Raw genomic sequence first — 25111 nt, 5'->3', positions numbered from 1 at the left:
TAAAGGAGCTGTCATGTCATATTAAAGAGGCATATTTATTAAATGAAATGCAAAAGTATAATGAATGTCTTTGTAACGATTGCAGCACATTGTTAAACATATGCAGTAGAAAATGGAAATGAAAACATCATTGGAAACCTTTGACCTTTTCTTCCAGGTTGGGAACCACTGCTTCATTTCAAAGTGATGACTCTGGTGCGCCATCTGCTGGAGAATATGAGACATTGCATTGAAAAGCTCAGACAACATAATGCTACTCTGAATACAAAAAAAGAAACACAACGGAAATGCTGCAAGTTTGCTTTAAATAAAACTTTATTTGTAAAAGTGAAACTCACAATGATGCGAACTGCGTCATGGTTGTCAAACGTCTTTCATCACCTTAATGAGAACGGTAAAATACCAGTCTGGAGAAAAGTATTTTCAGAGGCAGGAGTTACCCATTTATTCCAGATGAATGAACATTTCCCCCAATAGTGTTACAAATAAGGATGTAAAATATATTGTCTGAGACTGCAGCTGAATTAAAGTTTCTCTTAAATGCTCGATAAAATATGGGAAAAATAGATTTCATTACAAAACAAATTGTTATTTTACATGTCATATCTACAGAAAAAGCATTAAATTAAAATAAAACATGTAAAGTGTGAAATACAAGCAACTAAAAAACTATTGCATATAGACAAGTGACTGCTCGAACATGTGTTATTCTTTTAAACCCCACTGGTTTGTTTATAACTGACCTATACATGCACTTTTTAAAGCAGAATTGTATTTATTAAGTATACACACAAACACATCCCACATATGTACTTGTGCTTGTCAGGACTCCCTTTCTCATTTATCATTGTGATGAAAGTTACAAGACAAAAGAGCCTAACAACCCATGCTCATCTCCCAATTTCCCAAAGATATGAGGGCTCTCAGGCAAGAAATACCCCAGTAAATCTTGAAATCTCTAAATGATCCCTTGTCTGTGCTAATGGAATAAGTCTGGTCACAGGAAGCGGTCAAAGATCGTCTCAAAATAACAGTCTTGATTTGCTTTGGAAATTCTAGCAAAAAAATATTTAAAAACAGAAATAAACCCAACAAACTAGACATAAAGATCTGCTTGGCCCCAAATGGATACTTGAGCTACGTCAAGTGCACTAATCTGCACTAACTCACTGCCCCGGCTGTGACAGGAAACAAAGACGAACACACACACTACACAGATTAAAATTTGGCAAGAGACATTTTTTAGACGATTGGCTTGTAACAAGGCAGACATGTAGGACACGATGAGGAATGTGTGCTCCTCTCTGCTGCCCAGGCAACATGAATTACTGCTGATTTAAAGTGGCTAGATGTGCCTGGCACACGGATATACAGAGATTAACTGTGTCTATTAAACAGACTCTGAAACACTTGAGAGCACAACTTAATGTTCACACTGTTCTTTAAATAATAGTGCTTTGTAGAGGAAAACATGCATGAACTCAATGTGGGGTGAGGTCATGACTTGAAGAAGATCATTTTCAGCTGAAAAGTAAGAATATAAAACATGAAATGCAAGTTGTGAAAAAGTTCCCCTACTGGACAAGAAGAAATCCAACATCAATGTCAAACGTATATCTCCCAAACTGAGTGAATCCTAAAAGGAAGCCCATCCCTGCTCTGATCAGTTTTACTAACAGGTAAGAGGAAACCTTTTCAACACTGCCCTCTAGTGTACAAAACCCCTCATGAAACATATTGGCTAAAGTAGTTTGAAAGATGAAAAGAGTTTGTGTCCACTGCTGCACAATATTAGCATAGACTGTACATAAAGATGGACACATGACAGCTCCCCAAGGTGAAGCGAAAGCATCTTGATAGCCACCTGGTGGCTGGCTGTAGTAAAGGTCATAAACCCTACCTACTCCATGTTAGTGGATGGGATACAAGTGCTCATTTTCCAGTAAGTTTGGTTTTTATGAAGTATTTGATGCTATAAAAATGAGGTGAAATGTCATGAATGACAGGTCAGACTGACATGCAATTGGTCGCCTGTATTGGCGAGACCTTGCTACCACGGCTCGCTACTGTGCAGACTCTAGCTTCAAATGTGCAAGAGGGCAGCCTTAGTATCTGAGATATTTTGGCTTCATTTATGGATGATGGGAGGAAGTGGAGACTTCACGACCAACTTTATACACAGTCTATGAGCTGTGGCACCTCATTGTCCTTTGAGTCCCATTTAAACCACACCTGTCTTGAGAAATGACCTAGCTTCCAAAAACTCAGTAACGTGTCTCCCTTGTAAACAGGACACCTGGATCTGAGTGAAACCATTCACAGGAGATCACAGCAGCTTCATGTGGAGAAATGGCATCAAAGCAGTTTTACATTTAGCAACTATGTTTTTGGAACATCAATAATATCATAGGCATAACGGTTTTTGAAATGAAAGAATGAATATAAAACAGTCTAACACTAGAAAAATAGTGATAGTGATGCCGACAAAGCCAGCTGGTTGTTGGCTGATGGGTGCTGGTGTTTCACTCACACACACACACTGACAGACGTGGAGCTACAGGTATGTGTCCTGGTCTGTGCTGCAAAGGCTTTGTGTGGATCGCTGAAGAAGAGATTCTTTGGCAGGGGGGAGGACTGTAGGAGGCTCTTGCTGCTGGTGAGTTGAGTTTGTTTCAGTTTGTGGCACAGCCTCGGCTGTCTCGACCCTGACCGGAGGTGGGGCAGGTGGCTCTGTGGGTGGTGGTGGAGGCGGAGGGTCGATTGAAAGAGGGTAAGGGTTGGGGACCTCCATAATGGGTTGGGATTTCTTCATGCTGCTCCTCTTCTTCTTGCTCTTCTTCTCCTCCTTTCCCTTCTTCAGCTGCGAGGTGGGCGGAGGCACTTCCAGTACAATAGTGGGGTTCTGCTGCAGGTCCTGGCGCCTGGGCGGCTCTGCCAACATGACGAGCCTTGCGCCGTGCATCCTGGGAGGCGGTTTGAAGTTGAGCTCTCCGCGGTTCTTCCTCCAGCGCTTCAGCTGGGTGTGATGCTCTCTTTCCACGTCTCGTGCGGTCACTGGCACCTCCAGAATCTGCAACAGGAAGAAACACGTCATCAGGTCACAGCTGGAGTCATATAGATCATAGTCAGGGGAATGTGAAGCAACAAGAGCAGCCCTTGCTGGAAAATATGTTCCTTCCATGTTTGGCCATTGTGCTAAAATGTGAACTTTGTCAGTAAATGCCAGAGGGCCTTGGGGTTGCTGTAGATACACCAACACTCACTGTCGAGACAGCCCCATGTATAAGAGGGGGTATTGTTAACATGGACAGATACTCACACAAGACTCGCACACAGGAACCAGACAGTGGCCAGCCAGCACTCTGGTCAATTTGTCTCTGTACCACTTTAAATCACTCTCTCAGACTCTGCTAGTCCTTTGGCTACATTTGTGAACACTCACTGTTCTCTGTTTATTTCATCCCCAATGACAACCACTACATCATTAAAGGATTTTGCCAGTGAAACAAAACTTTTAGCCACAACAACACAAAGCATGTAATCCATATTCTCTCGTTAAAGTAGATTTAGCCTGTTTATAAATATCCATCCAAAATCTGAATGAAAAATAAACATATAACAACTTAAACATGTGAAAAAGCAGTTCAAAGTTATATATACAATATTCAGTTACCCGACGTCGCACTAATACCAGCATCAGCTTCATCAGCCGTAGCTCTTCCCTCCCTCAGCAAGCTGCTGCCTATACAATCTATGGGTGATGTGAAGCTCAGAGAAAGGAGCCTCTGAACACAACCAGAAGCATAGCTACATAAAGATCCCCTGTGAAGATTGATCAAATGAATCGGTTGCTTCCCATCCACAGGTTGTCAGTACTGGTTCAGTGTCTGAGCATCTGTGTGAGATGCTTTGGTCACAAAATGTGTGTGTTTAAAAAAAATTTATTTAGGGCTGCTCATCTTGCTTTCCCAATTGCAACACATTCAACTGGTCTGTATGGCGGCCAACAGCTATATGCAGCATGGCTAGCATCACTAGCATAGCCGTGCTTAGCTTTTTTCCTGTATAAAAATAAGGTGTTAATAGCACCGTCGTAGGTAGATGACAGTGTTTGTGTGCTCTGAAAGCACCACTGCATGGGAAAGAGGTGAAATTTAGGCTTTTCCACCCTCTGTCATGAATACATCTGTGCAAATCAGAGCTAGGCTGGAGCCTAAGAGAGAAAATATCATGAAATTGCAAAATAGCTTAAATATAGGTAGCCATATTTTTATATGACCCAGCCCCTTGTGTGACATAAACCATATTTATTTAACTAATAATGCCTGTTACTGATGGAGATATAGAATTTCAGTCACTGTGAAGCAGGGTGAAAGATTGCCTCGAAAGCCTTGAAACACATGCATTCTTGTTAAAGGATTGTTTCTGTGGTGACATGTTGCTGCCCCTCTGCTCTTACCTCTCGGACGAGGTAACCCTCCTGCATGTATCGAGGCTCGATGGCCCTGAGAAGCTCCATGGTCTCGTACTGGCCCTGACAGGCCTTCAGCTTCTCCCGGGTCCCCAGCATGCACTTGAGCAGCACCAAACCAACACGTAAGATTATCTTTACTCCTGTGAGAAGGAGATAGAGCCAGGTGAGTTTCAGTGTGAAGAAGTCCTGAAGTAATGCTCGTCTACAACACGGAAAGTCTATCACTGAAGGTGTAGCACTGCAAGTCATTGTTTACCATCACAGAGGAACATGTCCCAGACACGCAGCACAGAAGCCCAAGGCAGCGTTCTGGAGAAGGCACACATAAACCATTCAGTCATGTAGAGGATGGGGTCGATCTTGTGTTTTTCCAGATGGCGGAAGGCTAGTGGGGAGACGCGTCGCAGCAAAGCGTACAGGATCTCTCCATCTAACTGTATAGCTTCCTGGAGGAGACAGAGGGAGGACAGCATTAAAAGAGGAAACAAAAACTTTTGTACTCTGCATTGTTAGGTCAGAAACCTGATACACACGTGGATGTTCATCCATTTAAAAAAACAAGTACAAATGCATCATGTTGCTCTACTTGTAAATCATTTCACACTCTGCATGACAACCCAGATTTCCTAACATCTTTTGTAGCTCCATGCTATACTTTCATTACAGAATTCTTGATTCTACTTAAAAATAATTATATCATAGGTCAAAATTTGAAGACAATATTAAGATATCTTGTTCAAAGAGGCCATAAACATGTTTTGTAAGGTCACAGTAACCTTGACCTTTGACAAATTGACATCAGTTAATCTTTGAGTCCAACTGAACATTTGTACCAAACTAGAAGACATCCCCTCAAGGGGTTCTTTAGATATTGTGTTCTGAAGAATGACAACACGAAAAAATAATACTGGACAGTAACCACACAACAAAAGTAATTACACAACATAGTTCATTCATGTAGCTTGGCAAGTAAATAACCCAAAGTAAAATGATGGTCTGACAACGCCTCCCCGGTTTCATCAGCAGCTTATAACCACAGAATTCCTACGTCTGCAAAAACAAAACTGCATTCCAGTTTGAGCAAGTCGGCTCAGCAAGTCAGTGTGGATTACTGTACAGCTCTTGTAACAGCAGTGTCACATGAAGTCATACTCTCTCACGATGAGCTCATCATTAATGCTTGTTTGTATTTCAGTCTCACCAGGCCAGGACTGTAGTAGCCAGGAAGATACTTCTCACAAATTTGGACCAGCCCCCAGAAGGCATCCTGTGGAGACAAACACAGATGATGTCACATAACGCCAGGAGGTTTTAGTTCCATAACTCAACTGACTGACGTAGAGGAAATTCAAATTCGACACAGCAGCACAAAAGAGTAGCGATGCAAGGAGAAAATAAGGGGAAGAAACAAAATAAGCAAGCAATCTCAAATTAATAAAAAATAAAAGGGAACTACCAGTTTCTCCCATAGACTGTGGCAGCCCATCATATTCTGATTGTTGCACCACAGTTTAATAATGGAAAAAAAAAATGTTTACACCTCTAATAATGATGATATAAGACATCTCTAACTTGGTGTGTGCAGCGCTATTTGTCATGCTCCTGCTAGCTATCACATGTTACCGTCCACCCTGACAGTCAGACCTCATAGTTGCAGTTGCAGAATGCATCTTTCTCTCTCTCACAAGAACTTGTCTTTCACTCTTTAGTCTCTGTGCCACCTGTCAGTGACCTTCGTGTGCAAGCATATGCACCTCAGTTACGGTCATCGATTGTAGATAGACTGGGGGCCACACTGGAAATGATACACCCAATAGCAGTATACAATGAAATGTAGGCTTTTTATACATAAGGAGAAAAAAAATAATTAAGTCCAATTAGTCCCAAATCCATTGTAATATACAATACAGCATCAAACAATGAGTGATTTATTATGTGAGTTTGTGGAGTCACAGCGATATTAAAGAAAGTTTTATTTGAATACACAGCTTATCACTGTGAATCAGAACATTTACATAAACAGTTGTCAAGTCACTGCGGCTGCTTGATGCATTATTAAGTTTCTGGAGCAGCTCCAGGATTTATCTCCAGATGACATCATCTGTACAGTCGCTGCTGTTCAGTCTAAAAATAGACTTCTTCAAGGTCACAAATAAAAGTGTTCATGTGATTTCTAGTTTAAAGAGCAAAATATAACAAACCTTCAGATCTTAGTTTTTTAACACAGGCAGCTAATCCCTCCCCAGTAAAACACAGTATGGAGACAGCCCGTTTACACCAAAGGAGATACTTTATATGGTGTTTGTGGTGGAGTGAAAGTACACAGTACCTCAGCAGGCATGTGCATGAGCAATACAGCAGCTATGGGAGCCTGAGCCTGGCAGTATCCCTCCTCTGGCCTGTAGAGAGTGTAGGCCTTAAGAACACGAAACAGATCCTGCTGTCTGTGAAGAATCAACATACAGATAAGTTAAAACAAATGAAACGCCAAACAAATCCCCAATGGAGCCCTCACGCATCACGTCTCACAACTTACCCGTGTCCTCCCCGTGACACAAACATCTCATGAAAAGGAAACTGTCGATGGAGATCTTTCTCAATCACATCAACCCATTTGGGATCCCCTGGCTGGCTATCCAGCTCCTGGCCAAACACAGGGAGGAGACTTTATTACACAGTAAAAGCACTGTGGCCCTTCAAACTACGATTTAGAAAGAAGTTATTCTATAAGATTCAGTGATCACAGGATTACTTCTAGCATAAAAAGAACTCCATTTAATTATCCTACAAAGTTAAATCGAGAGTAAATGTTTCATTATTAGCTGTTAAAAATCTCCAGTGCTGTGCACAAAAATCAAATCAGGGATCTCAACAGAGGAAGTAACCCTGTAGGACAGCCACAGTTTCAGTAACAAATTCAAATGAAATTCAATAGTGAAACAAGAGTGAAAGATCAGCATAAACAGACCTGTAAGGAGGAAATGAAAGAAGAAGCTCTCTGACCTGAAACTTTCCTTGGTTCTGCTCTTTCTTCACCTTGCCCCCTGACAGGTAGAGCCATGCACGGCCTCGGAGGGCAGGAGGGACTCCTTTCTGGCACCGCAGCCTCACCTGAGCCACAGAGGCAACACATTATATAAAATAAAGCAAGATACAAAAGGGAACAAGTGTGACAGAGACATAGTCGCTATGATAACAAGTATGTATATCGGTGGAGCTGTCGCTTGGTGTTGGTTTTTCTTCTTGAATTCATTCCAAATGTAGGTATCTGCTCAAAACAGCTCAAGGCATATTTGACATTTTATATTCAGCAACAATTACTGCAAAGTTATTGCGCTCCAGTTTGTGAGACATCTGTTTTGGATTTCTGTCAGTACATAAAAAGTCTAAATGAAACATAATTATAGTGACCTGAATGGACCCAAAACATCCCGTATGCAGTTACTAAACATCAACTAAAAGCACCTCAAGCAAAACGTATGTTATGTGTCCAAGCGGAGACACAACTATAATCTGTCATACATAGTCACAAGCTACTGTTTACGCAACAGATTGATTACAGTGAAATATGGTCCCTCTTGTTTGCTTTTCTGATATGAAGCTGGCACACTTCCCCAAGGAGAGTTCAATTTCTACTGTAAAGTTTGTGTAAAACAAAACAAAGGCGCAGAATAAAGGATTAGAAACTCTGACCTTCAATGCATGACTTTTTGAGCCCACCGGCAAAAACAGGGAAGTGGAAACAACTTTTAGATTTTCATTCTGAAGAGTTGACTTGCACACGAGTACAGCTATAGGATAAAATCACAAGACCTTTATTACAGCAGTTTCACAGGGAGTCTTTACAGCCCCACCCTGAATTTGAGACTGTCAATCTGTCACACGGTACACAGGGCGATAAAGGGATGGGTCGTGTCCTGTCCTGCTGCTGATTCATGGAAAAGAGTTAAGGCTGCATCTGTGAGCTGAATCGCTCAGAGCGTTTCAGCTGAGAACCAGCTAGACAAGTGAAGCTGCAGACAATGTGTCCGCAAAAGTATTGTCCTTGTGCAATCAAATGCTTGAGCAATGTAATTTACCTCGTCTGATCATGCTGTGTACAAAACCCGGCAGGATTAAAAAAAAACTGCTGTGTGGAATGCGACAGAGGTGGCAAAGCTCAGATACCAAATTTATAAAACCTTTTCAGATCTGGACAATCAAAACAAGCCACTTGACATTTTGTGTTAATGAGTTAACACTTGTTGCTGACCTTGTCGAATCTCTTGATCATCCACTTGTCCCAGTGGTTGAGCATGTCCAGCCACTTCACCTCCCTTTGCCTGAGCACCTCTGGAGGCACATCCTGAGCTCTGGGGACACAACAGAGAAAAGAATAACAATCATATTTTGCTCTTTAAAACAATATTAAACCCAAGGGACTTTCCTATTTGGAAAGTAAGCACTGCCAGGTAAAAAAAAAACATGTGTATTTTCAACAAGGAAAATTGGAAATAAACCTCCAAATAACAAAGAGATGGTTGTTAGCAAGATGCTCTTCTAGGTTGAGCGTTTGTAACAAACTCAAAAGACGACATCCTCAGAAAGGCTCAGCTTTCAGCATCAGATCTGTGTGTGGCCATCACTCATGCGAAGTCAGTGAACTGTGCAATCCTTCGAACATAACAACTACTCGACTTGCTTTGAAGAGACTATAAAAGACAAAAAAACTCATATATAGCCCGTTAAATGGCAAAGAACCTCAAAGAGCTGCAGTCAGGATCGGTCCGCCTTGTGATGTGATTTAACTGCAAATCATTTACAGCCAAGAACAAGCAAGGACTTCACATTGTACTCTCCAGCAGAAAAAGAAAATGTGGGCAAGTATAACCTACATTATGAATGAGGGCTGTTGCTTTATGAAGCTATGTAATCATCTCATCAGCACAAGGCTGTAATTGTAGGCTTCAATTGTCTTCAAAGAGTGTTTCAAACGTCAGGAAGCCCTCCTTCTTTTTATGCACAAAAACGGCTTCATGTGTGTGGATCCGTGCAACGAGATGTCACACTCACGCTTCAGCTTCTAGTGACTCTTAACAGGGATGAGTTACTTTCACTTCTAAATACTGAAAGTTAAACTCTGGGTTTGTGACTACCTATACAACTGAGAGCCCAAAGAGGCCCCGGAGTAACAGGGCACCAGAGCTGTGGCTCCAAGTCTGCCAAAGACTCCAAAAAACAGCGGGCTCCCAGACAGACAGCCAGGGCTTGGCACAACTTTCCCTCACTCCCACCACTATTTTAGCTCTGTAATGTAGGCTTTAGTCTCCCACTGAAAAGGGAAGAAACAGAGGCCTTCTTAGAACAGAAAAAAAGACTGAAACATGCCTCAAGGATATGAATGAATCCATTCAAAAGGAAAAGAATAGCTGCACAAAAACTGTGAGGGATAAATAAGATCGACACAAGAAACACCACACGTATAATAGAGAACGAGGAAGAATGATGCTTGGTGTTATTATGAATCCCGCTCATGTTTTCATATGAGCCATGTTGACAGACCAACCGTGGGCATATGTAAAAAACACACAGTGCCACGCAGCTGGCCAGGAGCTCTGTGGTACACAAACACAATATGTCATCATAACTATCACGTTCAAACCCTGGTCTCCACTGGATTACTGGATCGGCACCTATATTATAGCTGGCCCTGAGTACACAGTTGAAATCAATGGGTGTAAATCACAAAAGTTGACGGAAACTTACGACGCCTGCGAGTGCTGCTGCGCCCCGCCGATGAATCCATATTTATCGGTCTGCCTGTCGCTGGTGAAGCCGTTGATCTCCGAGTCGGATCCCAACGAGCTCTCGTCGTCTATGCGGCTGCTGCTGATGGTCCGGATGCTCGTAGTGTCCGCCGACTGACGGCCGTTTTCTATTCTGGCCATGGTAGCAGGAGTGCTAGCTGCTGGCTAGCCAGGATAGCTAACGCCAGCGAGCTTGTTGACAGCCCAAAGTCAAAAGTGCTCCTCCGCATATGTTGACGGATCAAATAGCATCGACGTCATGATTTCCCGACTTGACTTTTACAACTATTTCCTCTGTAAATGTTGCCGAAAGTCACGAACCAACTTCTAGAGCACTTTAAACAGGTTTAGCGATAGCTAGCAGCGCTGACGCGATGGCTTTTACAGATTTTACACTAGCTAGCCACTGAGTAGTTAGCCTAAACTCCCAAATGATCCCTGCACTGGCTCTACCTTCATCAAACTCATGCTAGGTTACTCACTTGTTTGTCACAGCTATTAACTAACGGTCCTAGCAGGTAAACAAGTTTAGAACTTGCTCAGCAGTGGATCGCTGCCCTGTCATCACGTCCGCCTGCCGCTCCTGGACGAGTCACAGACCCAGTGTCGTCCTGGGCAGTTCCAGCGTCTTCATGTTATAACCAGCCCTTGTGGTCTTCATGGGAATTACTCCCAATGTCTCGTAAAAAAAAAAAAAGCAAAGCAACTTGCACCTTGTCTCAACACCAACAGCTCTAGTAAACCACCTATTTATTCTACACTAATTTTCTCCTACTATCCCTGGGCGTTGGTATATTTGGTAGTCTGGCCATCAAAGCATGTGTCCTGTATTAGTTGATACTTTGTTTTATATAAAACAATAAAACACCAAAAGCAGATCAAGATTTTTTGATTCCTTTATTTAAATGGGTTACAATGTGACTCTACGGTCACTAAATGAATATCATCATGAACAAATCAAAGCTTAACTAACAGTTTGATGTCATACCTGCCAGACAGCGTGTAACTCTTTTAGCATTCAGAGATAAGAGATAAGATGAACGTGCTCTCCATACAGACGGGTATGAAGGGTGCAATAATCTGATACAACTTCCATTCAACAAAAATGACAGGACATGGTGACAAAACAGCCACAAGTAAAATCTTCTGCTCGCTGCGTGGCTCACTTCTTTCTTCCACCTCTCTCCTTCAGCGCCAAGTGAATGATGGAGCCGTTGTTCATGTTGTAATAAGCTAGAGAGTTGGAATCCTTGATGAAAATGCCCTGAAAATGAACAAAAAAATACACATTATTGTTTGTTTACTTCTTAAGATAATGAAGTTGAATGCAGGTCAGGCATCACAAGTGCAAATAAGGTCAGAAGGTAAGTTTACCTCGTATTGCAACTTCTGTTTTCCTGCGGCCATGCCTGTCGCTTCATGGATTTTGACTTTAATAACAGACACCTGCGGAGACATTGCATTTGAACATTTGTAATAATGCAGTATTTGTACTGGGATAAAAAGGAGAGATAAGCAGTAAACATTTTCATACCTGGTCTGTGAGCGGGACGGTGAAATTCAGCACTTGGCCATTTAGCTTCCATTCAGTCTTGTCCTGCATGTTGGGGACTTGTACTTTAACTGCCACAGGACCCTGAGGGGGAAAACAACCTAGTTCAGAAAGAGCAATCTAGAGGAAGTATTTGATATGACCGACCAAATCGGTATTTGACCGTATTTATTACAGCCAAAGCTTCACTAACTTAAGAGGTTGGTATACTGATGGGAATAATACATACAAAATATTGTTTATAAGCCATCACAAATATAAAGGTTGAAACATTGCTCTATTCAAACCTTATTTCTGCGAAGGAACTCCTCCTCTGAAATAAGGTTTTCCTCAGTCTTCATCTTCTTGCTCATTGGCTCGTCGTCATGAGGTGGGGGTGGGTGGGAAGGTGGAGCCGGAGCAGAGCTGGGTGGTTGTGGTACTGGAGGAGCTGGGACAAACGCTGGAAGAAGAGTAAGGTTACTTAAATTTAAAAATGCATTCAACGAAGTATTAATGTGACAGTGCATATTTATTTTTAATGTCAATGACAGGTGTCCAGAAAACCTTCAACTTACAAGTTGGAACAACCATGGGGGGTGGTCTCGGGGCCATGATGTGCTGTGCGGCTTGCGACATGGGGACCATATTGATGCGGGGAGCAGACATCATGGGAGGCATTGGTGACAAGACTTGTCCAGATGTAAGGCGCACCACAGGAGACATAGGCTGTCTTGGAATTACAGGTACAGCAGACAGGAGAGTGGTGCGCACTGGAGGGGCCATCTGTTTAACAAATACATTAGTGGATTATAAGTATGTTTGTATAAGAAAATACAAACGAAGAATAAAATATTTTTTCAAAAGATGGTAACATACGGGTGGGCGAGGCAATAAGTTCATAGGAGGACCGGGCTTCTGCATATTGGATGCAGACGACATATGGTGAGGCTGGTGATGGTCACTCGGCTTGCTTGGGCCAATTTTCTCCTTGGTATCGTCCTCTCCCACTAGTCCTTTGGCCTTGTGAATGGCTTCGATCTGCTCCTGAAGGGTGATGTTGGCCTGTGCTGCTTGCTGGGTACGAGCCATGCTTCCTGAGTGGCCATCCCAGGTAACCTGGTGGGGGAGGAAAAGCAAAGATGTTACAGACACCAAAACACAAAAAAACTAATGAAAACGCACCATTATCACAACTGTAATAACTCAATTACATTCATCTTGGGAAATTTGTTTAACTCAAAGCTGTTCAATTCAAACAAATAACTGTTCTCACCTTCTCCTCTGGCTTCTGGATTTCTTCCTCACCGATCTTTTTACCGATGGCTGTCTCTTCTACACCGAAGATATCGGTACGCCTCTCGGCCAACTGTTTCAAGCTGCTCTCGATGTCCAAACCAGGAGCATAGACTTCATCCTCAATCTGTCTCTCTTTGATAATGCGGTCTCTTTGCTCCAGCCAGCGCGGATCCAGCAGACCAATACGCATGTGCTCTTGCATTTTACTGGCTGCGATCTTCTCACCAGTAATTGGTGAGATGAGGTACTCATCAGTAGGTATAATTGAGGGCTGAATCTTGGAAGCTGGGAGGAAAAGATAGCATTAGATGAGCACAAATTGTAAATAGTCTGTTATTCAGATGATGTTACTTTATGTAAGGAAGGACAAGTTACCTTTCGGGTCATAGTCTTTGCGAATGATGACCTGATCTGGAGTTGGGGGCAGTGGGGGTGGCATAGGGTTGTCTGGTGGCAGTGGAGCCTTCATGCCATCATCATCTTCATCAGATCCCTGAAGAAACAAGGAGGAGAGGAGTGATATGTTGTTACCAGCATTTTCATTACGTTATATATTTTCAAGCAAAGCATCAGTAAACACAAGTTATAAATTAACTAAAATTTTAAATGACACAAATATTTCTATAAATTTACATCCACCCATTACTGCAACATCTTCATTAGTTCTTACCTCATCCATGTCCTGAACTTGTGTGTCTTGATCAGGTTGTGAGGGATGGCCCCTGTCCCGAACCTCCCGTTCATCGTCTTCATCCTCACTCTCAACCTCCATCTCCACCTCCTCACTCTCGCCATACTTCTCGTAGCGCTCTTGGATTAGGATGCGGGCACCAAGTTCCTCTGGTGTGGTGGGTGGGGGGAAGTGGCCTGGGGGAAAAAAAGAGATAACATTAAAGATATTTTATTCGAGCTACATTTAAGGGCTTGCACATTTAAAGGTGATGAGCTTTGTGGTAATATTACCTTGTTCGTTGGGCTGGAAATCCACAGTTTCAACCACTACAAAGTCATGCCAGTCAATTTGGGCATATGCCACTCGTTCTTTCTCCCTTTCCTCCTCCTCTTTCTTTCTCTCACGCTCCTGGAACTTGGCCCACTCAACACGGTACCTCACCTGATGGTTGAGGATTATAAAAGCTGATTAATATGGGCAACATGCTATTACATTCTTACTCTCAGAGACAGTGACAGTTAAAAAGGGATTACCTGGTCCATAACCTCTCTTGGATTCTCAGCCTCTTTCTTCATCTTGATTAGTAGGCCTTTAGGAGGGATCAGTATCTAAAAGGTTGCCAATCAAAACCAAGATACAGTTTAGAATCACCACACAAACGATGAGTAGCAACAGTATCAGAGAGGCACAGTTTGTCAGGTCACCTTAGTGTACTGCTCAACCAGTTTGGTGAAGTAGTTGAAAAGGCTGTGCTGCGGCCGCAGAAAGTCAAACTGGTAGTTCCTCTGTTCTTTCTGCATGAGCTGAGTAAGAAACTGGCGGCCATTGCGAGCAACAAACTGGGCAGTGAGCTTGACAACATCCAGGTCAAATGCTGAGATTGATGGAGGATCTGCGAGGAACTCGAACTCAGGAGGTGGCTCTTTAGGAACTACTGTCTCCTGAATCACCTGAGCCTATTGACAAACATAAGATTTAAGTCATTGTGATGAAATAATACCAGCTACGACAAATGGGGGGAAAAATAAATAAAATTACAGCAGACAGAAATACTATGTCTTACCTTTTGAGCAAGCTGCTGGGCCTGCAGCATTGCCTGCTGCATAACTTTAGGCACTGCTGCAGATGGTTCCTGTCCTTTCCCCTCCTTAAATTCATTGACCTTGTGACGGTAGTAAGCATGGTAGGGGTCATTGGGATTGAGAAAATTAAATTTGGGATTGTTGATCTCATTTTGTCGGATTCTTGCTTCAAACTCGGGCCCATTCCTGTGAAATGACAATAAATTAGCTCTTATATAATAGACATAAAATCCAGTTAAGATATTTGACAGTTGACATGGGGAGAAACCAACCTGGCAACAAAGCTGGCTGTCTTGTCAACTATGTTTCGGACCTCAGGAGGTGGATATATGATACCAACGATCGGTTTAGTCGCTGGGGTTTCTTCTACTGGTGCATCATTCTGTTGGTAAAATTACAATGCAACACTTAAAAACAGTCACATACAACAAAAAGAAGCAATCAATGAATAGTCTTGTGATAAAACGATAAATCCCATCTATTAAAGTTAGCACACCACAACAACTGCATTTTTATTTGAACATTCTTGACACCAATCTAACACAACGGAATTGAACAAAAATCTGTTGCATATGGAAAAATCCTACAAATATCGTGGTTAATGTGAAAATCTGCTGTAAAAGTCTTCTGTGGGAGCTGCTGTCCACTTATTACAGAGAAAGTATCTGTTTACAATCAGGTAAGTGAATTAACCCAAGTGAGAAATAATAATAATAACATAAAGAAAAACTTCCATCTACTTTTACCAAACATCGGGTTTCAGTACTTTCAGTAAACAACTCGTTCACAATTTGAGGGCTTACGTCTCAAACGCTATCTGAACATATAAAGTATTGAGCTATTGGGCTAAGTTGACACTTGTTAGCTTAATGTTAGCCCAACAAGCTAATATGTATGTCTTGCTGCATTGATGGAAAATAGATGTTAAATGCCCTGATGTCAGATTCGTGGATGTTAAATGCTACGGTGTCAGACTCGTAACGGCAAGGGAAGCGTAATTTACCGTTCGTTAATTTCCCAACAGAAGCGGTTAGTTAGCCACATTGCTAGCATGAGCTAACCGAGTGGTATCGTCGTTACCTTATTGTTGGACTCCGGCTGAATGATTTGAACAGGCCCAGGCGGCATGGCGGCGTCTTTCTGTAACACCGAAAGCTACCTGAAAACAGCAGGTCAATGAGAAAAGTACACGCAGTTTAGAGACACGTACCACAACAATATAAAATTTAGAATCAGTCTATATTAGCTTAAATCCTAAACTCGCCGTGGCTGAGCACTTACTGCGTCGTGCGGAAAATTGACCCCAATGGCGACGTATTACTTCCGGAAACACGCCGCAAAGCATTATGGAACTCGCAGTTCGCCGAGGTTGCCAGGGAGATTCGAGGACAACAAGCTACACCCACTCACCCTGAGATGTTGCGTTGCAGTGTGAGTTAGCTGGGGTCAGACATGAGTCAGTTCCTGGGTCGCCAGGACTGTATCGAGAGCCTCCGGGGAGACCTGGTGGATCTTCAGGGCGCCATCCTGGACGTTTTCTCCAGAACTGGCCCGCTCCGCGCCCCCTCCTGGAAGTTCCCCGACAAACTCTCCTGTAACCTGGACATGGTGGCTCTGCTGGGCCAGTATGACTTTGTCGAGGGGGAGAGTGAATTCAACCAGCACTCCCATATTGTCTTACTGGAGCTTGTGATTGACAGGTAATTCAGTACCATTATTATTGTTGTTATTATTACTGTAATATTGTTATTTCTATAAGAGTAATGCTTCTTAATAATATTAATATGACTATTTCTTCGTTTTCTACAACTACTAGTGTTCATTGTAATAATAATAATATAAATATGGTAGTTGTCTGTATTTATTAATCACATAAGATTACTGATAACAACAGTACGGGTTTTCTTTCTTCCTGATCAAGACTACTGCTCCTTCTACAAAGCTCCAGTTCTTATGTTGAGCAGCTGAGGTGCAGCCACAGGAGAGAACAAACCCAGCAGAAAGGATGCCTGTCAGTTGGTCTCGTGGTCAGAAACTACTGGAGTAATTTAGTTGATTTTGCCAGCCTCACGGTATGCATTTTTTATTTATTAAAAGAAGATTTTAACAGAAAGTGGATAAATCCCATAACTCTCTCATGCTTTTTCTTCTGTGTTTTAGGGCACCGTCAAAGCCATCAAGAAACAGACAAAACCAAAGACATTTGACTGTGATGAGACAGAGACAGTGTCGTGTGCTTCCCCCCAGATGAGCTCAAGGAGTGACAGCTGCAAACATTGTTCATCTGCCTGGTCTTCATCAAGCTCCTTTAAGTTTTTACCGCAGAACCATGCACCCTCTAGTCCTTCCCACAACACCCCATGCGGTCCTAAAACGGACAGTCGCAGTGTGGGTTGTCAGACAGTGGAATCATCCCTCTCTCCCTGCGACGCCTGTCATCGGGTGCAGTCCACCTTGAGAGAGGCAGGATATGCTTTGGTAGAACTGTTTCAGAGTGAGGGCCTGCCGTCCTCTCTGCAGCCACTGTTGGCTGCTGTGGAGGACACCCTGGAGCTTGGACACATGACAACAGGGGATGTTGCCCAGTGGGCCAATGAGCAACTCAGGGACCTGCGCCGGCTGGAAAAACATCTGCAAGATGTGCGGGCTACAGTCCACCCTCTTAGGGATAGATTAGCAGCGGCAGAGGCAGAGCGGGATAAATTCAGAACTCAGTTGGAAAGAGCACGAAAAGACTTCAAGAAGGAGACAGAGAAACGCCAGGCAACCATTGTCCAGCTGGAGTTTTCACTTAGCAAAGCACAGAGGTCCATGAAGGAAACAGAGAAAAAGTTGCAAGAGGAGAAACAACAACTCAAGAGAGGTGCAGTAAACTCACAGATGAATATGATGAGAACACATAGAGATCACAGTTACCACTCATACTTTTATTTTCAATTTTTTGCAACAGAAACCTTGTCGCAGGAAGATGCATTGCAAGCACTTGGTAAAGATTTGTATGATTTAAAATCTAGGGTTTATATCTTTCAGGATTGTACTAAACACACTGGGCTTAGTTTCACACATAAAATAAACTGATAATGCTGAATGTTTGGCAGAATGTGAGAAGACTGCACTGCAGGAAAAAGTGAAGTCCTTGCAGTTGGAGGAAGAGGCCTGTTGTAAACTACAAAACAGACTCCAGCAATTAGAGAGTCACATCTCTGAAACTCAAGTTCTTCTTGACAAGGAGAACGCCAAGTACCACAGCGCTTGTCGCCAGCAAGAGGTCAGTGTCACAACAAACATCAGATTAGGAGACGTTTACGGTTTCACTCATGGATCAGTTGTGCAGCAGTATTCAAATACACAGGTGTAAATATTTTTGGTGCATGCAGTCAATGCAGGCGAAGCAGAAGTCTTTGTTGGAGAGAGTGGATGCTCTCGATGAAGAGTGTGAAGAGCTGCAGAGGCAGTTGGGAGAGAAAGAGGAGAGACAGAGCGACCGACGCAATGAGCTGCAACAGATGTCAGAGGAGAAGGAGCAACTGCAGGCCCAGCTCACACAACAGCAGGTATATTAGTGCTCCTATCCACAATAATACCCATAATAAATACCTTTAAACCTACAGCTCATGCTTACATTTGTGTATATTTTTCTGACAGGTCTTGCATTTTGACCTTCAAACGGAGAAGGAGACGATGGTAACAAACATGGGCGAGCTAGAGAAGAGCGTGGCTGAGCTGAAGGAACATGTGCAAGTTCTATTGGAGAGGGAGAAGCTGTTGGTGGCCTTTCCAGAGCTCAGCCCCCAAGTGCAGGCCCGACCACAGAGTAGGCATTTATTTAATCTTAGCATATTGACCATCTCTCTTTGGAATATACAGAACAGGAAGATGAACCCAAATAGTTTACAAAAGTGATTCCACAATTGTGTTTCCAGTCATTTATTTGCCACCTGTCTCTGTTGTAGTCATGTTGAATGCTTGCATATTCTTTCTTTGCAACTTTTCAAGGTACAGGAAATGTGCTTTTGGACATGGAGCAACAAATGCAGGCTAATTGTGTTCGCGTAAAAGTTCTGGAGCAGGAAAATGCTACCCTACTCAGCAGCCTGGAGAAACTGAGGGAGAGAGCTCATTTTGTTTCGAGGGTATAATAGGGTAATAATTATCTGACACTAATCTATAACAGTTCACTGTAAGCACTCTAAACAATGTTCTTTTATAAATGATTAATCATGATACTGTGGCTTAATTGTTGCTTTATTTCTTCTTTGTTCCACAGGCACAGCAGCAGTGCAGCACGGCTGGGATGCAGTAACAGGGGGAGGGAACCAAATATACATGTGTGGAAGGTAGATGATGTCAACTTAATTTTGCTTCTTCTTTCTCTTCTTCTTTTGAGGATAAGAAACAGACAAACACACAAACTGATGTCCAAGTATTAGGATTTGATTGTGTTGCAACTTATCACCTAACTAATACTATTTGGTTGGTCACGCATTATATTGTGCTATATTTTGACTGATGTGTTACTTTTTTAATCCATTTGAAACAACATGTTTATAAACAACCCATGATGTCAGATACTAGAGAGAAGGCCTCACTCCTATGATACATCAGAAAAAGGGGTTTAGATTGAATTCAAAATGCACAATGGTCTCTGAATTTAATGTATTTGTTAAATACAAATAAAAATACCTGTGGATAAACTCATGTCCTTTTTATTGTCTTACTTCAAAAACAAATATTGAAACAAACACTCACAAACAGTAAAATAGTTTGCTTCACAAAAGTCATGAAGAGAGAGAGAGAGAGAGAGAGAGAGAGAGAGAGAGAGAGAGAGAGAGAGAGAGAGAGAGAGATAGATAGATAGATAGATAGATAGATAGATAGATAGATAGATAGATAGATAGATAGATAGATAGAGTTGTATTGTTGCAGATCCAGGGTCGCAGCTGCGGTCACATCATGATGGTGGATCATAGATCATAGATCGTTGATTGTGTTTATGGTTCGTGGTGGCAGCTGATTATGACTACAACTAGAACTAGGGCTATGTTGTAGCACTAACGGGCCCGAGCACACGCATTTTGAAGCCTGTTGCGGTTAGTGGAGAGAGCGATCAATGACCAAGCGCACGTCTCCGCGTTGCATGCGTTTTGCGCACTGCGGCAAGGATGTCGATCCTTGCCTGCTAATTGCTCATTACGGTCCATGCTATCAATTGCACATCACACTGTGAACATTTTATGTAAATCGAATGATAGTTGTAAAACAAAGCTTACTTCCTGTTGCCAGACTAATATATCTGTTCAAGTAGGGGCTCTGATGTAGTGTGAGCAATTTTGTGTCAATTGGACAATGTTACAACAACATAATTATCACACTGATCAGTAGGTGGCGCTATGACCCTGCACTAATATTAATATATGGAGGGTCCGTCAAAAAAAAATACGGACAGACAGACGGACGAAAAATAAATAAATTAAATTAAATTGAAATTAAAAAAAATTAAATAAAATCTGTCCGTCTGTCCTTCCAAAAAAAAAAAATACGGACAGACAGACGGACGAAAATCCGTCCGTCTGTCTGTCTGTCCCAAAAAAAATACGGACAGACGGACGAAAGTAACTAAAAAGTAACTAAAAGTACGAAAGTAACTAAAAAGTAACTAAAAGTACGAAAGTAACTAAAAGTACAAAAGTAACTAAAAAGTAACTAAAGGTACAAAAGTAACTAAAAAGTACCTAAAAGTGCGAAAGTAACTAAAAAGTAACTAAAAGTACGAAAGTAACTAAAAAGTAACTAAAAGTACAAAAGTAACTAAAAGTACAAAAGTAACTAAAAAGTAACTAAAAGTACGAAAGTAACGAAAAGTAACTAAAGTAACGAAAAGTAACTAAAAGTACGAAAGTAACGAAAAGTAACAGTAACGAAAAGTACGAAAGTAACGAAAAGTTACAAAAAGTAACTAAAGTAACGAAAAGTAAGTACGAAAGTAACGAAAAGTAACGAAAAGTAACTAACAGTAATGAAAAGTTACAAAGTAATGTTGTGCCATAATGCATTAAACGTGATACCATAAAATGGTGTGCCTTTCGGCATTCAATAAATTTGGTTATCAAAATAAAATATTAAATATTAATATTTTATTATTAATATTAAATAATAACTTTAATTGATTAAAGTTACCTCGGGGCCTTCAAAGGAAGGGAAAAGATAGCCAATTTATTGAATAAGTCTCATAAAGGTTCTAACTACAAATTTGGAACTCTGATTAACAATTAAATTAATAACTATAACCAAAATTACCATATAGATAGTTAGCTAAGTTGAAGGATATGGAGTTCTTGACAGTGTAGAGGTTGGCAAAATTCACTTATGCAACATTAATGAAAAAACATTTGTGAAACAAAAACATTTATTATGAATATAATAAAGTATAAAAACACACATTACTAACGGTCTAATTGCTAAACAAAGATAGGTATGTGTGAGTGTCTGTGTGAGTCAGCGTGCTTTCAAAATGGTGGCTGGCCAAAGAGATAACATCCTTCCCACACCTATTGGAATGTTTACGACCTGTAGAGATAATGAGGTGAAGAGTTATGCGTGTGTCTGTGTGTGTGCCAAATTAGAGAAAGTTACTAGATTGGATGCAACGAAAGACTGTGAAGAGCATAACAGACTAACATTACTTTCTCAATAACTTGTACCCAAAATATCACAACACCACAAATCAAACTTATAAACATCACACAGAATCGAATAAACAGTCTTGCTTAGCCTAGTATAATTATTAAGCCCAGTTGTGTTACCCGTCCGCGGAAAGGGGAAAAAGGAAGTTGCTGTGCAGTTTGCAGTTTTGTGTCGTCTTGCTGGTTTCTGTTGAGCTGTGTAGCTCAGTTGCTGGTTGAAGTTTTCAAGCAGGACATCGAGTCGCTGCTTGAAGGGTTGGTAGAGCTTGGATGGCGAGGAGGTTTCCTTGGTGAGATGAGCTGGAAGCTGCACCTTTGTGCTCTTCTCGAAGAGTTGGATGGGAAGAGAAGATGTGAGCTGGAGAAGAGGCTCGACAGCCTTCCCTCCTGTGGAAGGATCGTAGGAAGAGGCAGGAAGAGGCTCGACAGCCTTCTCTCCGTTGAGGGAGTGTAGAAAGAGAGCAGAAGAAGGGGAAAACAGGCTTATATTGGCCCGGTGACCTCACAGGTCATGGGGTCCAGAGTGACCAATGGGAGTTGAAACCTGTGTCCCTGGGGGGGTTTTCACCCCTCTATGTGAAGTTGATGCCCTCTGGGAGACTGAGTTCCTTGCTCTGGTTTTTGATGGCCCCTGGGAGACTGAGTCCTGGGGGAACATGCGGCTTCAGGCTTTGATGGCACATGTAGGCCGAAGTGTGGTTTCACACAAAACCATGGCCCAACAGTAACGAAAAGTAACGAAAAGTAACGAAAAGTAACTGAAGTAACTAAAAGTAACTAAAAGTAACGAAAAGTTACGTAAAGTAACGTAAAAAGTAACGTAACGTAGGTGGCGCTATGACCCTGAACTAATATTAATATATGGATGTGTTCAGGTCAGGATTGTGATCATAGGTCAGTAGTTCGGAGCCGGTTGGATAATGCAGAGTGGATTTACAAAGTACTTCCTGTTTCATGGCGAATCAGTAGTGGCGCTATGACACTGAGGAAATATTGACACATAGAGCTGTTCAGGCTTGGTCTCTGATCATGAGACATCAGTTTGGCGGTGATAGGACAATGCACACTGGACTTATGACAACATCGTCTCCTTTGGTGAAGGATGAACCTTCGCCGCACCTCAATGTTTACACGGTTTGAGGAAATGTCACAATTCTGACCATGATCCAATGACTTGACTGTATATTGTAAAGCAGCCAGGAGCAGTTCATCAAAGTAAAAACATGACATTTCCTGTTGCCACCAGGGGGCGCTGTGTTTTTAAGTTATGATTTCTGTGTAGATGTCATCAGGCCGGGACTTTTGTCTTACATGTCTAGTTTGGACTCGATTCGACCAAATATTTCCGAGATACAGAACCTCGTGTTTTGATGGCATGTAATATGGCCACTAAAGTCAAAATGGCAGGCTTCCTGTTGCTTTTTTCCAATTGCACCTGACCTTTTTTGTTTGTCTTGTCATGATACACCTGGGCTACGATTTTTGTGAAGACCGGTGAAAGCTAACTGAGGGGCTTTTCCTTAGATGGTGCTGTTGAGCCATTTTTCCACGCCCATTTCAAATTACTCCAGAATACAATTACTTTTTGGGGTTTTGAATTCCCTGCAAACTTTGGTAACAATTTGAGCATGTCTAGGCCCTGAAAAAGCCCCAAAAGGGAAATACAAATCCTTTGAAATACAATAGGGCCTCCCACCGGAGGTGCTCGGGCCCTAATAACTAGATATACAATATGCCTCGAACCATTACTTGCAATATCTCTATCAGAAGAATTGTCATTGCTGCTCGTTTGATCTCTGTTAAGTTTAGGGCAGAAGATGTTGCATCGTGTTAAGCCCTGTGAGGCAAATTTTGAATATGAGCTATACAAATCGAATTTTATTAATTAATTGATTTCTTCAGGCTAAAATAAACTCATTCCATGGAGTTATAATTGAGCTATAATTGTTTCAACCTCACGATGCCTCTCTCAGACTCACACAGACTCATACATGATTGTGTAACATGAATGGTGTCAAGTATTTCTAATTCAACTTGTTATAGTAGGTTTAGAACTGGACTCAGAACAAGATGATACAAAAGGAATAATTTCATTTTTTATTGAGATGTATAGAGATATAAAATATGAACGTTAAAATGTAAATAAAAAAAAAGAGGTCATCATATATGTGCAGTGAGGGGAGGAGGGCTCAAACTGCTCAGTTCGAAATGTCCTATGGACTCATCATGCAGTGAGGAAGATGCTTCCTGGAGAGAAGTGAAAGAAATTGATCAGGTCACTGAAACTTGTAGTGGGTAATACTTTATACACTAAGGTCAAATAGAATTTTTAAAAAGTTTGTATTTAGTTTCTGACAAGTTCTGACCTCTTCCAATAAGTTTGAGATAAAAGCAGCTTTGGAACCTCATTGTTTGTTTATTATGTTTTATATTCTATATTTCGAAATGTACAATTATTCAATGATTTATTGAACTTCATTTTAAAAGTTAGATATATATCCCAAGTGGTCACTTGTCGTATAATTTAGTCACATTTCACATGAAACCACATCATTAGTACCCTCAGTCGTCTCTGGGGCCTCTCTTCCTGGTCCTTTTCCATATTTGGCCCTGTACACAAAAACAAACACTTCAGACGTTCCATCCAACATCAGCTGGTCTAAACTCTTTGCAGTGGCCGTGTTGCACCATGTAATGTAATGATGTGAACATGCATGAGTTGTATGTGAGCACTGTACTTACATCATTTTCCTTTGCTGACCAATCTGGGTAGAGCTGCATGTGAAGCTGCCTCAGCCTCTTTGCTTCTTGATAATATTTCTCCTGCTTGTTTTCTGACAGCGCCCTCCACTGTGAAGACACAACAACACACTGTCAGTGCACACAGCAACACACAACTACATGTAACCACAGGCTGACTAGTGCACAAACAGGTAAATAATCCACATAGATCTGCATGAGTCGGTACAGGTCCTGTATTGAAACATCCCACAGTGAATTTAGATCTGTTCTCTTGTAAAGTGAAAATAAGTAACAAATCATTCACAGGAATAAAACTTACTGTCAAGATTAAAGTTAGAGGAAAGCTTTAGAAGTGTGGTCTCAGACACTGTCTGAAGAAGTTTGTGTTACACTGAGTCTCAAACCTACAGAGCAAAGACACATACCTTCTTTCCAATGATGGTGTTGACAGTTGCAGAGTCAGTTGATTTGTGTCTGGCCAGAACGTACGGCCTCTGCTCCTTCCTGAAAAGCATGAAGGCGTTGGGTGGCTTTGTGATGTACGGCATCTCATCATCCTGCTGGCTCTCACGTTTTCTCTTTCTGAGGGAAAAGAGAAAAAAACAGACAGAGAGCATGAATTACCAATGTGTACAACTGTGAGAGCAACTTGTACACAAATAGATATAAATATATGACACATGAGGTGACTGTGAACTAGACAGACAGACTTACTTTGAGTTGTGGACGTTCACTGGAGAAGGAACTCTGTCTCCTGGAGCTCCGTAAATCACCTTTCCTTTGCTACATAAACACAATTAGACACATTAGAAGACATAACCAATGTGTTTGAAGATACAAA

General features: G+C 41.7%; 3 protein-coding genes across 5 annotated transcripts; 1 reads left to right on the top strand and 2 right to left on the bottom strand.

The window, feature by feature from the left end:
- Positions 1-297: 297 nt before the first annotated feature.
- LOC118114875 (TBC1 domain family member 10A) lies at positions 298-10910 on the bottom strand. The gene is made up of 9 exons (XM_035165602.2): positions 10220-10910; positions 8727-8826; positions 7478-7585; positions 7011-7117; positions 6804-6918; positions 5676-5741; positions 4731-4920; positions 4460-4614; positions 298-3070 (listed from the first exon to the last, which is right to left on the bottom strand). Exons 1-9 carry the CDS (start codon positions 10399-10401, stop codon positions 2555-2557), a joined length of 1539 nt encoding a protein of 512 aa, XP_035021493.1. The 5' UTR covers positions 10402-10910; the 3' UTR covers positions 298-2554.
- Positions 10911-11140: 230 nt separating this feature from the next.
- sf3a1 (splicing factor 3a, subunit 1) lies at positions 11141-16272 on the bottom strand. Its single transcript, XM_035165598.2, has 16 exons — positions 16127-16272; positions 15926-16004; positions 15118-15227; positions 14827-15031; positions 14468-14719; positions 14297-14371; positions 14054-14204; positions 13761-13957; positions 13466-13583; positions 13068-13375; positions 12671-12910; positions 12370-12577; positions 12100-12254; positions 11795-11896; positions 11635-11706; positions 11141-11524 (listed from the first exon to the last, which is right to left on the bottom strand). Exons 2-16 carry the CDS (start codon positions 15971-15973, stop codon positions 11423-11425), a joined length of 2343 nt encoding a protein of 780 aa, XP_035021489.1. The 5' UTR covers positions 15974-16004; positions 16127-16272; the 3' UTR covers positions 11141-11422.
- ccdc157 (coiled-coil domain containing 157) lies at positions 16227-19543 on the top strand. Of its 3 annotated transcripts, XM_035165600.1 has the most exons (9): positions 16227-16545; positions 16767-16917; positions 17006-17708; positions 17796-17831; positions 17944-18113; positions 18223-18399; positions 18491-18659; positions 18842-18988; positions 19113-19543. In XM_035165600.1, exons 1-8 carry the CDS (start codon positions 16298-16300, stop codon positions 18982-18984), a joined length of 1797 nt encoding a protein of 598 aa, XP_035021491.1. In that variant the 5' UTR covers positions 16227-16297; the 3' UTR covers positions 18985-18988; positions 19113-19543. The 3 variants fall into 3 exon arrangements, with proteins under 3 accessions (XP_035021491.1, XP_035021492.1, XP_047197129.1); XM_035165601.1 differs by lacking the exon at positions 17796-17831; XM_047341173.1 differs by having other exon boundaries at positions 17006-17831.
- The last annotated feature ends 5568 nt before the right edge of the window (positions 19544-25111 follow it).

This window comes from Hippoglossus stenolepis, chromosome 9, assembly GCF_022539355.2.
Source record: "Hippoglossus stenolepis isolate QCI-W04-F060 chromosome 9, HSTE1.2, whole genome shotgun sequence".
Lineage (NCBI taxonomy): Eukaryota > Metazoa > Chordata > Actinopteri > Pleuronectiformes > Pleuronectidae > Hippoglossus > Hippoglossus stenolepis.
This window is presented reverse-complemented; position numbering and strand designations above follow the sequence as displayed.

What these genes read in the sequence shown, in the direction of transcription:
- sf3a1 (XM_035165598.2), bottom strand. Translation starts at nt 15,973, where the DNA reads ATGCCGCCTGGGCCTGTTCAAATCATTCAGCCGGAGTCCAACAATAAG. An exon ending in CAAAGACTATGACCCGAAAG is followed by an intron (nt 13,376 to 13,465) that starts GTAACTTGTCCT and finishes TTTTCCTCCCAG; the next exon opens with CTTCCAAGATTCAGCCCTCA. An exon ending in AGTTCCTTCGCAGAAATAAG is followed by an intron (nt 11,897 to 12,099) that starts GTTTGAATAGAG and finishes TTTCCCCCTCAG; the next exon opens with GGTCCTGTGGCAGTTAAAGT.
- LOC118114875 (XM_035165602.2), bottom strand. Translation starts at nt 10,401, where the DNA reads ATGGCCAGAATAGAAAACGGCCGTCAGTCGGCGGACACTACGAGCATC. An exon ending in TGATCAAGAGATTCGACAAG is followed by an intron (nt 7,586 to 8,726) that starts GTCAGCAACAAG and finishes TCTGTGGCTCAG; the next exon opens with GTGAGGCTGCGGTGCCAGAA. An exon ending in AGAACCAAGGAAAGTTTCAG is followed by an intron (nt 7,118 to 7,477) that starts GTCAGAGAGCTT and finishes GTGTTTGGCCAG; the next exon opens with GAGCTGGATAGCCAGCCAGG.
- ccdc157 (XM_047341173.1), top strand. Translation starts at nt 16,298, where the DNA reads ATGAGTCAGTTCCTGGGTCGCCAGGACTGTATCGAGAGCCTCCGGGGA. An exon ending in AGATGCATTGCAAGCACTTG is followed by an intron (nt 17,832 to 17,943) that starts GTAAAGATTTGT and finishes AATGTTTGGCAG; the next exon opens with AATGTGAGAAGACTGCACTG. An exon ending in GCGCTTGTCGCCAGCAAGAG is followed by an intron (nt 18,114 to 18,222) that starts GTCAGTGTCACA and finishes TGGTGCATGCAG; the next exon opens with TCAATGCAGGCGAAGCAGAA.